Here is a 17,514-nt window from a genome sequence, read left to right as displayed (position 1 = left end):
ATAGTGTAACTAGAATAGGCTTTGATGGCAAGTTTTTGTCATATGCAGACGACAGTGCTAATCATGTTTTCATATCGGGATCTTGACTGCAATTTTAAAAAACCTTTGGAAAGAACTAGACTCCTGCAATATTTAGGTCACTGATAGATAGCTATCATTACATTTAGGTAAGACAGAATGCATTCTATTTAGATAAAAGTGTACAGTGGAAAAATTAATGCAGAGAATTCAAAATAACCTCTAATGACTACATAATCAGTTTTGGAAAGTGTATTACATATTGTATCTCCATATAGATAACTAACTTTCAGGTGAAAACATAATTAGTTGTATACTATAAAGGTAAATGCCTGGTTGAAGTGTGAAAAGGTTAATGTTTATTGCTAAAAACAAGAAAAAGATTGATACAGTATAATTTTGACTATTTCTGTTTTTCATGCTCTGCCAGAATTGGTAAAAGTCACACCAGCAAGCTACAAAGAGCACAGAAAAAATTGTAAGATTTGAATTAAAAGTAACCATGAAACCAAATAAAGAATCAGACAGAGTAAACTTTGAAAGTATGGAAATAATAAAGATGGAGAATATAGTTAGATAAGTAAGACTGAAATCACACTCATAAATTTATGTGCAACGAATGCCCATCTTACATGAGCTAAAGATTTGTCAAAATTAATGACCATCACCATTTTTTAACTAGAAGTAGTCAATTTAATTTTTTTACACCATTTGTTAATATAATAGTTTCAACTTCATTTTTGTATAATGGGGTATGTGATTGGGACCTATTACTCAATTTTATCAAGAATTTTTCTGACACAGGTACTTTTAAATAGGCTGTTACAAATACCTTTCAAAACAGCACAGAGCTCAATGATACTTTGCTTGATTGATTTAGTTATTAGTGATATTTTCAGGTCTAAAATATGTTTTTAAGTTTTTAATACCTAATAGTTATTCTTAGCTTAGGTAAATACATCATTTTAGTTTGCAAAATGCATTAATAAATGTTCCCTGCCCAAGATCACGATCCCTCTGGACCCCATTAAATACAGATTTGTAAAACCTTTATGGGTCATCCTTGGTGGATCATGTATTTGTTTATGTTTGTATTAGAATATTAGAACTGTTGTGTGTGTGTGTGTGTGTGTGTGTGTGTGTGTATATATATATATATATATATATATATATATATATATAATGTAACCTATCTGTAATTATTACACATGCTAATGCTTATGTTATTTGCTTATCTTACCTAAATAAATTTATAATTATTATTAATAAAGTATCTTGAAATGGTCTGATATTGACACTGCATGTAATCCTTAACAGATGTCTAATTGGTATTTTTGGAAAAACTAGATGTTTCATGTACTGTATAAGATATTTTATTGTTGTTGTAGGGTTTAACGCCATTTTTCAGCACACGATATGGCGGCCAGTATTAATGGTGGAGGAAGAACCCGGGAAAACCCCGGAAAGAATCACTGACCCACGAGAAGCTACTGGCAAGCTTTCTTACATACCCACGTTGGCTGAATCTGAGACTCGAACCCCCGCAGACAGAGGTGAGATGGTAGTAATCCGTAATGGACTGCACTTCGGACCACGTCTTGGCCACTCAGGGCCCCAGATATTTTATAAAATTCCACATAAGACAGTGTTATAAGATATTATATTAAAAAAAACATTTGATAACATATCCTGTATATTTCAAAACAACATATTCTTAATGAAATATCTCACACATTTATTAAGATATAAATTCTATAATACATCACATAAAGTTAGTAATATATGTAATATAATGTCTTCTATACAATTTTAATGAAGATTAACGAAGATTATTAAAGTTGATAAAATGTATCTCGACTAATTATGTTTATACGGTATTTATTTTATAAGACATACAATTTAAAAGATAGCTTATAAACTTAAAAAAAGTATCTTAAAAGCTATATAAGATAACTTAAGGATTTTATATTGAACCATATTATATGACCGGATTACTTTGTCGAGGTTTATTTTTGTCTAAAATTATTTATTCATTGGTAGTTGTAATATGCAAGAAAAATGTAACTAGGCTTAGAATGTAAATAATGCCATAAATGTATAGGTCCGGTGCAACTGAATTCAGTATACACATGTATGTAACTATCAATTCTGATTTTTCAGTATTAGAAAGGAATAAAAATCTCAACATTGTGTTCAGTGTATGGCTTTGCAGATTTGTACTTGGCACATAGGAATAAAAATCTCAACATTTCAATATATGGCTTTGCAGATTCGTCCTTTAGACGTAGAAAGGAATAAAAAATCTCAACATTTTGTTCATTGTATGGCTTTGCAGATTTGTCCTTTGGATGTAGAAAGAAATAAAAAATCTCAACATTTTGTTCATTGTATGGCTTTGCAGATTCGTCCTTTGCACATAGAAAGGAATAAAAAATCTCAACATTTTGTTCAGAGTATGGCTTTGCAGATTTGTCCTTTGCATATAGAAAGGAATAAAAAAAAATCTCAACATTTTGTTCAGTATATGGCTTTGCAGATTTGACCTTGGAACATAAAATGACCAAAGAGAGAGAAATATGCTGCTCAGTACCATACTGAAAATGTATGCATTTGAAATGATCTAATATGTTAATGAAAATGCATTTTAGTACTTTATATTTAGAAACAAAAATTATATATGCATGTATATATATCAGTCTATTGGCAAGCAAGCACAGGACCTTATAGTTTAGCCACTAAAACATGCATCTCAGCATCAAAAACCTAAAAATAAACAAATTTCTGATAAAACTGAATCTACTATCTAATAAATCAAGACCAATAATATCATTGCTTTTATGCTCATATTGTTCCGTTCAGGTTTCAAATGCATGCACATCTTAGGTCTGTAGGTTCCAGGTATAAGTGCCACCACAGAGGGCAATGTAACATCTGCCTCAGCATGAACAAACTTGAAAGCACCGAGCATCATTATAGGCTTTGTAATATGTGTTTTTGTGTTAGCCCTTCAAGTTGGAAGATGACCATGACATTTACTGCTTTGGTTTATGTGATCAAATGAGTGGCTGAATTTGTGCTTTGAACTAAATACAGCACATTGCACTCGAGATGCCACTTTGGGTTGCTTGGTCAATCTAGGACATGCTACAGTTTTGAGATTTATGCTACTCATGCTTTGGTATGGATGTGCCTGTGTCAGTGGAGTGATTCTGTACGAGATCTTCCCAAAACTTGGGTCATTATTGAAATCTTTCAAGGATGACTTGAGGGAACTTTGAAGCATTCATCTGACCTTCCTGGGATAGTATTACCTCTTTCAGCTCACCATGGATCCTCTTTGGTAGTTGACCTTCTGACATTCTGGCGACATGACATCTCATTTGTGATTTCATCAGCAGAATGAGGGTACTTGGAATGCCTGCCTGTGTGAGATCCTCGATGTCTGGGACCCTATCCTGTCATTATATCCTCATCAACTTCTTCAGGCAGCCTATGTGAAAATACAAATGGTTCATCTTTTTGATATCTTGCATGCATACAGTAGGGTTGTCAACACAATTACGTTGCAGATCTTCAGTTTTGTCTGCAGACTGATGCCTCTGCATTCCCTCACATTTGCACATAGTCTGCCAAAGATCACAATTGCTTTTGAAATTCTGGTATTGGTTTCATCATTGTGAGACCATAATTGTCACAAGTAGAAGAGAAAGGGCCTGTACACTGTTGCATGACAGACTCAGATTTGGCATCCAGGGAACCGTCACCAGCAAACAGGAGAGCACAAAGTCACTTCCTGTAATTTAATCTTTGCCTGTAGTCTCCTCAGATTGAAAAGCTTGCTGTCAATCTGGTCTCTGATATAAATCTTAGCGTCATAGTCATGAAAGGACTCAGTAAGCATGGCAAAGAATATCATACCGAAGAAGGTTTGGGCCAACACGTAGAGCCTTGCATGACTCCATTGGTGAATGGGATTGATTCAGATGACTCACTGTCATACATGACACGAGCGAGCCTGCAATCATGGAATTGCCAAACTATTATGAATTCATTTGTGCATATTATGTCAGGATTGGAGTTCACATTTCATCTGTAGTTGACGAGCTTCAAACACCGTGCGAAATACATATCTACCTTTTGTACGTAGATAACGGGAACAGAAGACATGTACAGAACCTTGTTTTTAAGCCGCCATTCAAACTGTTAAGTTAACTTGGCTAACGCACCATGAAAAAGTTTGCATAGCAAATGTATTTAAGAAGAAAAAATTACCAAACTGAAATTTTATTCACACACAAGCTATTCTGTAGTCATGGTTACCATGCTTTATAATTTGAGAATATTCACTCTGTGATCAGATACAGGATACAGTGCTACATGCGATTTTGGCTGAATCCATTAAACTGGGCAGTGTGCGTTAGATGACAACGTCTGGTTGACGCTTTTTCTACTTGCATTTATTAGACCTAAATATACCCGTAGTAGTGAAATTGTATATGTTGGTGCAGATGCGAAAGCTCTTCTCTGAATGCAAAATATATTTACCCGATAATGGTACATTCAAATAAAAAATCAATAACACAGATACGAATAATCTAGATCTGAAGAAAAAAAATGTAATGCCCACCAGAGTCTGGATGGGGATGCCCTTGTTACCACGTGACATGTTAAGATATAGCAACACTTTTAAGAAATCTCGTTTGCACTAGATTTAAATCAAGCTGTTAATACCAATGCATCCATTGTTAGTGATACTCCATGGGCACTTGAGCAATACATGTACAAACGACACAAAAAAAGAAGGCAGAGTCAATAAAAATGCTGCAGAAAATAAGGATTGTGATGAGAATATTCCTACTGTCAAATTTACTAATGTGATTCGATTTAAGGACATTTAGACGACTCGTGGCAATTTAGAGCCGTCATAAAGAAGCAATGAAATTATATTTTTAATATTTTTTGCTGGAGAAGCTATTTACTGCGTTTCAATGAATTTACGAGCATTTTAAAAAGAAATTCGTTTTGGATGCTTTCATTACACTTTTTAATGTAAAAAATGCACATAATAAGCCAACTGATGCCAAAATAAGAAAAATAACATATTTAGATCTAAAACCAACATATTGAACAGTTTTCAAAAGAATGATGGGACACTATCGCCAGTGTTCTTCTACAACAGTGGTTCGTAACCCATGTGTCGCAGCCCAGAACTGGTCGCCATGCTATTCTGAGTCAGTCACCAATATCAACCTTAATAATCTGACATTTCCTACCAAGGGGATTCTTGGCATTCTATAGATCGCGAGGCTAACTTGAGAGAGAGAGAGAGAGAGAGGGAGAGATCGCGAGGCTAACTTGAGAGAGAGAGAGAATATTAGGTGGAAAAATTCAAGGTTTATATTGATGACAATTTCATAAGTCAATATAAAATGTAATAATTCATGTATGTATGGAAAATAAATTACACGTAAAATCTCTCTCTCTCTCGCTCTCTCTCTCTCTCTCTCTCACACACACACACACACACTCATGTACGCACAGCCAAAGTCACACACATCCCATGTACCTGCAAATAAGCACACAAACACTGGTCGGTAATAAATGGATAAACATTATCAACCTTCTACAGAGATATCGAACATTTAAACTTGTCCTGTCAAATGAATTGCCATGCATCAAGATATATGATTCATAGAAATAATAACAGTGTACACACGAGATATCAGATTCACAGAAAGAAAAACAGACTGCATACAAGACATAAACTGGATAGAAAATAAAACTAGAGAACAAAACCAAAATAAAAATTGTAACTTGATATCCGTGGGATGTTAGTTGGTGGTACAAATGCAGTAGATTAGAATTACTGATTGCTATTTAAGTTTTCAACAGAAATAGTACAAAATTTTGACATCCAGCTGTCTGAAGAAGTAATTTGTCTACAAATTCTTTTCAAATGGCATTCCTTATTTCGACTCTTGACTAACTGGTTGATGGTTTTCCATTGGAACATGATCTTCAACTGTATAGGATTTCATAAACTCTGGCGCTAAATCACTGCATACTTTTTTAAAATTTTTTTATATAACCAAGACATGCAATATTTAACTTCATTAAGAATGGGTAAGATGCCAAATTGTTAGAAAATGTCGCTTTTGTTGGTGGCATAGCCAACTTACTCAACACTGTTCACACGAATGACACACCTTTCACACCAAATTATGACGATGATAGCTACCATTTCAAAATACCGTAATACTGGTGTTATGTATCTGGGTTCTTACAAAAGGTAACAGAAAAGAGCGAAAACAACAAGCTTTGTAAAATTAACAAATTCTTTATTTCCAACGAAAAACAAGGTAAAAATGAGAAAAAGAACTTACTGTTTTACGAATCAAATTTAAAATTAATCCAAGAATTAAGAAATAGAAGTTCCTATAATTAAAAATTCCTAAATGAACCTGCGTTCGAGCCCTGATGAAATCCATATGGAAGGTGATGATGTCTGTTGCAACCTTCAAAGTGCTGTTGTGTCAACAGTTCCTTGTTGAATCACATAAAAAATTATCCAGTTTTCAATTCCGAATAAATTTCAACGAATAGCTTCGTCCAAAACTTCTGTATGAGCACTTGTATATTTCCAGCGAAAAGAATAACTTGTATTTCAAAAAATAAAATGTCAGCTCAAACTGGTCACAACAAAACACCTTTAAGTGTCAATGGTTTAGACCCCGAATGCCCAAATTCTAATCAGAAAACAGTTATGCACTAATTTAAGACGAAAAACAGATTCCCGTATGAGGGTCAAAACAGATTCCCGTATGAGGGTCACATGGTCACCCTTCCAGAAAAAGAAAAAAAAAACTTTTTACATGCCTAACATCACGTACTCCCAGTATGACCTTAACTGAAATCAATTTTCTTACTCTTGGAAAGAGTTTTTAAAAAGTTGTTTACTAGAACTGCCATTGTTTCTGAATCAAAGTCAGGAACTAGGTCAGAATTAGATAAAATGTCTCTATTATTAGCTGTTTAGGTCAAAAATAACAAAAAAATCAGTCAGAACTGAACTCTTTTCTGGACAATATCCAGTCCGGTAAAGAAAGTTATATTACAATAGCATGTAATGGAATTAAAAAAATGTAAAACTAACATACAAACAATTAAATGAAATCAAATATAAATTAAATCAAATATACATAACACTGGTTAAGACATACAGAAAAAAGATCAAATGACATATGAATTAGAATTTATGTAAATACATACAGAATACCTTCGTAAAATTCAAACATTTATATGAATAATATGATATTATATATATATATATATATATATATATATATATATATATATATATATATATATATATTAAGATTGAATTTTCTAGGAATTTTCATAAAATGCAATCTTTATTGATTCCTGCTATATTCTACGATAGGTAAGCAACATTAGAATTCAGGAAAATTAGATACGTTAGCAAATTTCTCCACACTGTTATGTAGCTTGAAAACATACGTTATTGTTAGCAAGGTCATGAACTCTGAAATCAAGTGACGTGAGATTCACCTAATAAGCAATCCATAGTTGATAAAAGAATGCATTATGTAGCGATCTCGGAAGCTTTCTCAACTCCAGAGCACGGGGTTGAGACTATGTATCTTATGCTGTAGCTTTATATAGAGCACACACACACACACACACACACCGTGAGTTTGTTCAAATATTGCTACGCCATAAAAAATTTGAATGATGACTTCCTCCTTTGTGTAAGAGAAATGCATATTATTATAGTTTAAGGATTTCTCTTAGTCCCTCAACGCATTTACTATTGTTGGAAATATTTTATTCTTTCCTGAAACGTGTTTGTTATTATTCTATTAGTTATGAAAAACATGAAAGTGTTTATGGATTGATTGAACTTCACTTTGACTTTATATGTACTGTGACGGTAGTTTTTCATTATTGTTAAAACGACTTGGCTGCCAACTTAATGCTCTGTGGTAATTAGTTTAGAAATAAAATACATTTTAGTTACAAAAAATTATATTTCGGTATTTAAAGTTTAACATGAAATAATTTGTTATTTTACCATAAAATGATTTCGTTAATAGTTAGAAATATTGAATTATTACCATATTTTAAGTATATTTTGACTATCTTTTTGTTCATTTCATATTTAATTATTTACGTCATAGTTTAAAAAGACAGAAATTTAGGAATTGTATGAAATCGGAAAGCTTAGAATAAGTAGAATAATTTTGCGTGTATTCCTTTATCTAAAATGTGTAACTTCAAATATACTATTTTCTATTTAGTATTGTTTTTTTTAACGCAATTTATATTTAGAATTTGACTTCCTTTTGCAGTTCTTAGATCTTACCCTTTTTACGCATTCACACACCATCTTCGCGAGAATGCTCTCTCTCTCTCTCTCTCTTTCTTCCAAAAAGCTGTACGCCTTGCAGGCTTGGAGCCGTTTCGCTTTGTATCAGGCAGCCGAAAGTGTATCTACGTGCTGCATGAGAAGTTATCATATCAAGGATGAAGAAAAACGAATATTTCGGTGCGCATTGAATAAAACTATTTGCATGTATTTATTTGCTGTTGTTGTTACATTCTAATTATATGAAACATAGTGCTTTTGTTTTTTTTTTTGATAATGCTCGAAGTTCAAAACGTGTCAAGAAGGAAAAGACAGTATGCAAAGGTTTCTCTTTATTCGGTCGAAACATATGAACAGTGCCTTTTTGAAGTAAATTATATTCACTAAGTCGAAACTTATGAATAGTGACCCTTTGAGGTAAATAATATTCACTAAGTCGTAACATATGAATAGTGCCTCTTTGAAGTAAATGATACCCATCAATGTTATGGATAATGAGATACATCTACTTTTGAGCTGCAGCATCCTCAGCCAAGATGCATTTAATTATGTCTCTGTGTGTGCATGTTTTACAAATATGCATGACCATGTTGCTGTTACAAACATCTGGCAAACAGGAAAATGAAGAGACAGAAGAAAAAGACAAAATAGCTTAGAATCACATGTTTATTAACTAATTCTATTTTATTTCAAAAATAAATACAGCATTGATGCATCGGTATTAATAGCAGGATTTACAGCAGAATAATCGGCAGATGCAGTGATTCCTGTCGGAGCAACACAATACTATATTGGCATCTATAGTAATTCTGCTTCTTCCACCCCACCCCACCATCACCTCTTAGTTTCACAGCCCTTAAACAAACTCTCTAAGTCCTTGCTATCATGGTATCAAAATGTGAAGCCTCCAATACTGACCTCCAAGGATGTCGAGAAGTAATCCATACTTCATACATTGGAGGCATGCTTAGGTGATAGCTATTCTAGCAGTTGCCCACTTCATTACTGATTTTATTACAATTCGTGATATGTATCAAAGAATTTACAGCTGGATTCATTGCTCCGTCTTTATTCGTTTTCACCATATATAATGAAACTAAACACAATTTGCAAAAACCAGCCTTACTTTTAGGTCTTACGTTGCATCTTTTTACAGCCTTACTTTTAGGTCTTACGATGCATCTTTTTACAGCCTTACTTTTAGGTCTTACGATGCATCTTTTTACAACCTTACTTTTAGGTCATACGATGCATCTTTTTACAGCCTTACTTTTAGGTCTTACGATGCATCTTTTTACAGCCTTACTTTTAGGTCGCACGATGCATCTTTTTACAGGAAAAGCCCCCAAATAACTAAGGCAGAAGGCTGCTCATATTTTGATATATTCCTAAGTATTACCTCAATTTAATTGCGTATAGACATCTTTTTGTGCCAAAATGACACGTTGATTTCAAAGACACGAAGACGTGGGCTAATTCGTCCATATATAGTAAAATGACATGGTCGCTTAGAATCACGTTTGACAGAGGTTAATGTTACATTTCTTGATTGGATCCGATGTGTAATTATTTTCTGTCAGCAATTAAAGGTTACACAACGTATATGAGTTCATTTCATTACTTTCGTAAAAATCTTCCGTAAACTGGTCGACAATTTATAAGGATACTTCTACTTTAATGCGTAAAATAAGACAAAGAGCATACCATTTTAGTAAAGTAGTAGCAACCAATCAAATTCATTCTGATCAAACGATACAGATAAATATTATTTTAGTAATATTTAATTGGCAACAATTAACAAGCATTCATAACCCATAGATCATTATGAATATAGTTTCATTATGACGTTATTTCTTATATTCTTCAAAAGCAAGTTAAACATTCGTGTGAAAGAATGCAATATGTAAAATAGACGAATATTAGTCCAGAAAGGTACCCCTAAAAACTATTAGTGATTTTGTGTAAGATTGGTCTTGGCTCTGAAATGCCTGATTTAAATAAGACAGAACTATTTAGAACATCCACGTTCATATGTAGTTGAAATTAAAGTAGGATTTGAAAGCCAGAACGAACTTTAACATAATGGTCAGCTCGTCATTTAAAAAACACTGAACAATGGATATTCTAGACTGCGCAATTGCGATATTCCAGTTTAATTTTTTTAAAAATAATTATGCTGAAAAATCAACCGAATGAGCAAAAATCGTTTATCGTATTTTGAAGCCCTAACCTTATTTCCTCATTAAATAACCTAAAACACCAGGAAGTCAAAAATATTTCCACAAAATGGCTTTAATTTATGGTTTCAGCAATGTGCACTTTCTACGGGCGATTAAAAACATATCTGGAAATGAAAATCCTGGACAGCTTTTTACAGGCAGATTTCCCTTGGCAAAAAGGAACTTGAATTAGGTACATTCTGTTTGCATGTTGTATTTTTACGAACAAGGGTAAAAAGGGAAAGGAACTGAGCAACGAGCTCAAGAAAGGATAGTTCAGTTATCCAGGGAGAGAAATAGCGGCCAAGAATTGTGCGAATATAATCTGATGAATGTGGCAACATTTCTAAGTAGGTATAACACTAATAATTTAACAGAAAATATATCACAGAGTGGGAGACCTCGGACAGCTGATGTTAGAGCGGACTGCCAGCTGTTTCAGACAACCACAGGATATCTTTCAAAGTCACTATGAATACCTTTAAATGAAGTACACATTTGAAATTATCTGAATAAACTGTCGATTCATGTTTGCAATTTCATGAATACAGACGAATTATAGCAACTATATGACAATTGTAATAACAAGTAAAATTAAATTCTTAAGAGGGACTGGTGTCGATTTAAATTGTATATAAGTATGGGTAATTGGTGGAGACAGTTAATATTCTCAGACAAAACTCACACAGTAGTTGGTAAAGACAAAAGGTGTATATTTGGTGCAGAGACCCACGATGTCTCGGAAAGATCCATGCATACATATATATATATATATATATATATATATATATATATATATATATATATATATATATATATATATATATATATATATATATATATATATATAATAATAAATAAATACGTAGTGTTTTGCGTAAGTAATTGTGCCCCATTGTCGCGAGGGTATTTCCGCAGGTCACATGGATATTTCAGGACGATAATGTCCTCCTACCACTCTAGATAAATGGTCCAACATAAACAGAGCAGCAACATTGCAACCATTGAGTGGCCAGTACAGAACCCGTACATTAAGATAGTTGTATATGTTGAGGAAATCGCAAATTTTGCTAAAGAGGAGAGCACATGACATTTATTCTTTCATAGCATTAACTTATCAATAATACAAATGACAAATTGATATCGTTCACACAAGCCTGTACAAGGTCGTTGCATGTATCTGTACTCATACGAAATAGGCATGTGTTTAGAAGAAATTAATGTATATCAAAGTTCTGAGTGATAAGAGGTAAGCAAAACAATTTTTACTGAGGAAATATAGTCGCAAGTACTGCGCTTCAACTGGAGGAACTACATGCGGCGGCAATTTTATGGAAATACTTTTGTCCGGAGAACGAACGCTCAGACCCCCCCACCCCCCCCACCCCCCGTATAATGGTGTGAGAAATGCCCACCCAACTCCCAATTCTCAGCATAACAGTAGACTCTGGCTATAGATTCGGTCACTGGTACCGTCCACTCCTGATGATAAGCAAAGGAAACGTTACAACTTAGATGAAGCAGAGTCTGCCAGTCCATAATCATAATCTGGGTTTCCGTCTCGAATACCATCCATGAATGCGCGATGAGTCTTAAAGTCATACATCGTGGATTTGACGGCTGGAAGGAGGTACATTTCCCGAGTCCATGCCAGCAATGAGGGAAAGCGGTCCTGAGAAAGACGGGTTTCTGGCAAGACCTGATTGAGGAGAGGCAATCTCTCAAACCAAGGCCAGATCATAAAATCCACCATGCATACTTTATCTCCTGTCAAAAAGAGAAATAAGATTTGATTAAAACAATTTTCATCCTTCGAAATGCATACAATGTTTACAGCTTCCATCATAGAGAAATGCTATATGAAAGACCATCACTCCAAAATTCAGTTGAAATGATTTATGAAGCAGTTGCCCAAAATTTTGTTAGACTAAGTTTTCGAACAGCGGTAAATCTACACAAATTACAAGAAGATGATAATCAAGCATAACATGGCAATTTCGAAGCTATTAAAACGGTATAATTAATGGAATGTTTCCTCTGCAAACAATAGTTTGTAGTACAATTAATATTATTCTTAGTATTCCAAAAGTTCTTACTTTTCTTTAGTTTTAAGGGTGTCAATCAGAACATATGTCAATTTTGGAAATCGATGAGGACGACACACTGACATAATCCCCTTTGCTCTACTTCCGTTATTAGAATTTAAATAATCCGCTAACATCTTACAAAAAGAATAAAGAAAATACTGATCTTTCTTGGGTGTTATTTTTATTGTAGTGTTTAACGCCATTTTTCAGCACAATATAGGCTATATATATGGCGACCAGTATAAATGGTGGAGGAAGAACCTGTGAAAAAGCCCAGAAAGAATCAAAGACCCACGAGAAGCTGCTGGCAAGCTTTCTCGCATACCCACAGTGACCCAGCCCGAGACTCGAACCCACGCAGACAGAGGTGAGATGGCAGCGATCCGTAACGGTGAGCGTTTTAGACCACACCGCCACTCGGGGCCCCCTTTCTTGGTTGATTTAGATGATACACAATTGGATAGAAATTAAGTATTTATTGAAGGAACTATTGCTAACATGATACAGTTTACATAAATAAAAAATATAAATGACATCGGTGGAAAAAAAGGGATAACAGACGAAGCTTTTTAAATAAATACAGATGCGTATTTTACCTCCGAAGAATTTTCCTCGTTTCTTTAGTTCTACTTCGTAGCGATCGAGTTCCTTAAGGAACCTTTGGATGACTTTTGGATTCTCCCCGTGCGTCACTGCAATTTTCATGAACAAAGATGTTACCTGAAAATTCCAACAACAAAAAAATGTAAAATAAATGCCACAACTATATTTAAAAATTCTTCAAAAGTAATTTACGAAACAAAATGTTTGATCCCACACAAAGACGAACATAGATGAAGGAGACTGATTATTTTTTATTAGAAAGGTATTCCGTCATCATCACTGAAAATATTTGAGATGTTGCGAGATGTACAACATAACTTCAAATTCCAAGCCCGGATTATAAACAATATAAAATTGTTAATATTCACTGAGGAAGGTGAGGGCTGTGGAGTTGGGCGGTAGGGAGAGTAAAATCGTGGGCAGACAATGAATAATCCTTCCCTTAGCCGATATTATTTCAGATATTATGGCTGCATGAAGACTTTTGTTTTACCCCAGGTTCAACCAAACCATAGTCCTTAGTCACTGCGTATTAGTGCACGAGCACAGTGGCTTTATCCTATCTTCACTAATCATAAATTCAAATCCAGCTAGGAACAAGTAAAAAGGCACGTGTCTCAAACCTCATATCCAGGGTCGGCCTTAGGCCGATTGGGCCGATTTGGCCCAATCATGCCCCGCGCTCAAACGGGCCCACGCGTTATTAATTTTTAAAAATATATTAATAGAGAATAAGTAATTTTAAAGCTATGAAAGAAAATTTTACGTTCAATATCATATAAAACTTGCTTAAAAGTTTATTTCCAAATGCCGTGCTCACAGGGGACCCTGAGCGTAAATCCAAGGGAAACCCGCCAAAATGATCAGAATCGGGCCCCGCATTTGCTAAGGCGGTTACTGCTAATCTCCTTGGAGATGATATCGCTATAATACGACTGTTCTGACTCTTGAGTCATCGAAGCCTTAGTCCACCAACTCGATTTGTACAATAACAATTTGACTGAATCGTTCCTTACTTCTCTCATACATATTAAAATCCAAACAAAATCGAAGAAAATGTAACCACATTATTTATGGCGGCCAAGGCGTGCTTCGATCTGACAATATTCATCATAGTTCGTATTTTAAGTTGTTAGAACTTGTGCCCAATCCCAATGTATCCTATTGCGATAATAAAATATGTTCAAAACAAAAATCTAATCATAAAAGAAGGAATCGTAACCAGACTATTTATGGCGACAAAGCCGCACTTCGATATGACCACGCTCATTACAGCTCGTACCCTTTCACAATATATCACTTTCATAAGGCTGCTTTGGCCTCTTGGTCAACCAACCTTGGTACATCGTCTCCGCGCATTAGAACATAAATACACAGACTGTATTTTACCTTACTTCTCTTTTCGAACCATAAACAACCGTAAACGAACCAGACTTTGTATAGTCGGTCCATTGTGCTTTATTGCGACGTCATCTGTATATTGTGACGCCCTCCGCGTGATACCTTGTAACATCATAAATTGTGTGCTCCATCACTGCAAGTAAAGAATTCCTTACTTTTTCCTCCTGTGTAATTGGCTGCATCTTCCCATTGCGTACTACAACCACTGCGGAGAAATACCGCAGCAAATGTAGTTTAAATTGAGTGCGATGCAGCTATTAAGGCGTGCAGTTTTCTCCAGGTGACATTTTACCGCCAAATTTACAGCGTTGGGAAGTGCAGTTGCGTCGCTCCTGACCTCCACTAAATATTGAATCCTCTCTAATGATCAATTTAAAGTGCGCACAAACTCTAGTTTGCATGGAGAGATTGAGTGACACGCTGTCCATTCTTCAAATGTTTTGAGGAATATTTAAAAAAAAATATATATATATATATATATATATATATATATATATATATATATATATATATATATATATATATATAATAAATATCATAGTGAAACACATTTCTTTCACGGTGGATATAAATAAAAAAATTATTGGTCTTGTCAATCAACATCTTCCGTGTTTTATATTTTACACAGCGTAAGAATGTAATGGGATAGCGAGTCATCTGTATTCTCAACATGTTTCCTCAAATAAATCGCACGAAAAACACTAGAATGCAAACTAGAACAAAACGATCTTACGTTGCTAAAAGTCTCATAAAGTTGTCTATCCCTGGCCTTTTGGTAGGGGTCGGTGGGGTTTAACTTGTTTTGCGGATATACGTCATCCAGATAGTCGTTGCAAACCGCAGATTCGTACACAATCTTGTCATCCTTTTCTAGAACGGGAACAAGTCCTATTGGATTTCTCTGAAGGAACCAATCTGGCTTCTTTCTGAGGTGAATGTTTACGGTCTCATATCTGTAAAGAAAAATACAAAACAGTACCTTTCCATGATGCAGTTTTTTTTACAATTATATATTTAAATATATGCCATGCCCAGAAAATGCTTTATAGGAAGAAGCTCCGGACACCCCCCCCCCTCTAAATATTGCTCCTGGTGATACAACTGAAAACAGTTTATTATTCTGTATATAACATAATCACATTATCTTGGGGAATCCCGGGGGGAGGGGGATCAAGCCTATGCCTTACCAATGAACTTGCGCAAGAAGAGTCGTTGAGAATCGAACATTTTTTGACGCGGATTCTTGACTCTGACAACCCGTTCATATTCTAGATATTACACAAACATGTTCTCATACAATCTAGAAAACGTGTTGTTGGATGCCTTGCCATATAGGTTCGACGGGTAATTAAAGAGCACAAAGCAGCCAAAGCTACCTGCAGTCGCTCGTTTCCGAATGGAAGATCTACATACTAACTCCAGATACTGTATACATCAGCACGTTCGCTGTACATGGGAAAATAATATTTGTCAGACTAAAAATCAGTACAATAACATGAAATATATAAAATAACTTCTGACAGTCAAAATATTACATACGGGATTCGTTTGTGTTCCAGTACTAGTCTGGTACGCTGAGCGTACGGACAGAAACGCATACTGTACAAGCGTAATGTACCGGGCTCCAGTTCCACAAATTTACTACCTGAAAAATATAGTAGAACATTAGTGACGAGGCGTAAAGATTAATGGAATGACTACTTGACATTACAAAATAATGCATCACGAAGAATACATGTAATTATACAGATGTTTTATATGGCTAAAAGCGACGACTCAACAGATAGCGTTTATCATTCATTCAAAAGATAAAATCAGTCTGTACTTATATTTTTACACTTTTGTGTACAAATCTTGTGGTATCGAGTAGTTATATTTATGTGTGTTTAATTTTACGTCCTCATAATCGGGACAAATTCACTTTTCCCTTTAGGATATATTACTGAAGAATCTGGGTATTTGCAATATATGAACGAAAGAACATTCTCAAACACAAACGTTTCGAGAAATATTATGAAATATTATAATGTCGCCTTAATTTCCAGATTTCTTTAAATACATGTTGTTGTCAAGTTATTTAGTTGACGACTAGTTGATTTCTTTCTGACAGAAAATGCATGAAAAATAAAAAATTGTAAATCACATGCTAAAATGAGAAGTTAATTTTTTTTTTAAATATCTGATAAATCAGTCTTTTTATCGTACTAGTCGCACTAAGCTGACGATTTTGAAAACTCTGATAACCCTGTGATGGAGGGGAAAATCCTCTGGTGTGCTTATCCAGAACACCGTATTAAGACGTTTCCGACAAGTCCTTAAACCGTACACATCTAAAGGTCAAGATTTAGGACGGAATAGAAATAAGGTGAGAAAGATCAGATTTATTGAAACAAAGATCTGGACTACTGTTGTTCATGAACCGCGACAATTCCATCGCAGTTTTACGCACATTAAAGTGATGATTGATGCTAAATTTATACCGTATGTATTTATATACAGACAGGTAAAAACTGCTACAGAGTCGACCTGAATAGGACGTATTATTTATAGGAAACATTTAGCCGTATCACCATTGCATTTTAATAAACGTGTACAAACCTTGCACATACGCCTTCTGTGTGGCCATTGTTGTGTATTTTTCTGCCTTTCGTAGTTGAATCCTCAAAAGAGAAAATAGTCTTTCCCGAAAAATCATGTCCCAGTTTCTCACATTGTTGGACTCCGGATCACACTATACATGCAGGAATTAGGTATCATAAAGGTTGCATTTGTTTACTTAGCAGTTGTTTCCCTTAGGAGC

General features: G+C 34.7%; 1 protein-coding gene across 1 annotated transcript; it reads right to left on the bottom strand.

Moving 5' to 3' along the window:
- Positions 1-9,052: 9,052 nt before the first annotated feature.
- LOC149780489 (glutathione S-transferase omega-1-like) lies at positions 9,053-17,493 on the bottom strand. The gene is made up of 5 exons (XM_089937449.1): positions 17,313-17,493; positions 16,254-16,359; positions 15,448-15,667; positions 13,307-13,430; positions 9,053-12,390 (listed from the first exon to the last, which is right to left on the bottom strand). The coding sequence occupies exons 1-5, from the start codon at positions 17,407-17,409 to the stop codon at positions 12,128-12,130; spliced, it is 810 nt and encodes a 269-aa protein (XP_089793575.1). The 5' UTR covers positions 17,410-17,493; the 3' UTR covers positions 9,053-12,127.
- Between the last annotated feature and the right edge of the window lie 21 nt (positions 17,494-17,514).

Source organism: Sinohyriopsis cumingii, chromosome 16, assembly GCF_028554795.1.
Source record: "Sinohyriopsis cumingii isolate HCF-2022 chromosome 16, ASM2855479v2, whole genome shotgun sequence".
NCBI lineage: Eukaryota > Metazoa > Mollusca > Bivalvia > Unionida > Unionidae > Sinohyriopsis > Sinohyriopsis cumingii.
The sequence above is the reverse complement of the archived record's forward strand: the minus strand, read 5'-3'. Positions and strand labels throughout refer to the sequence as shown.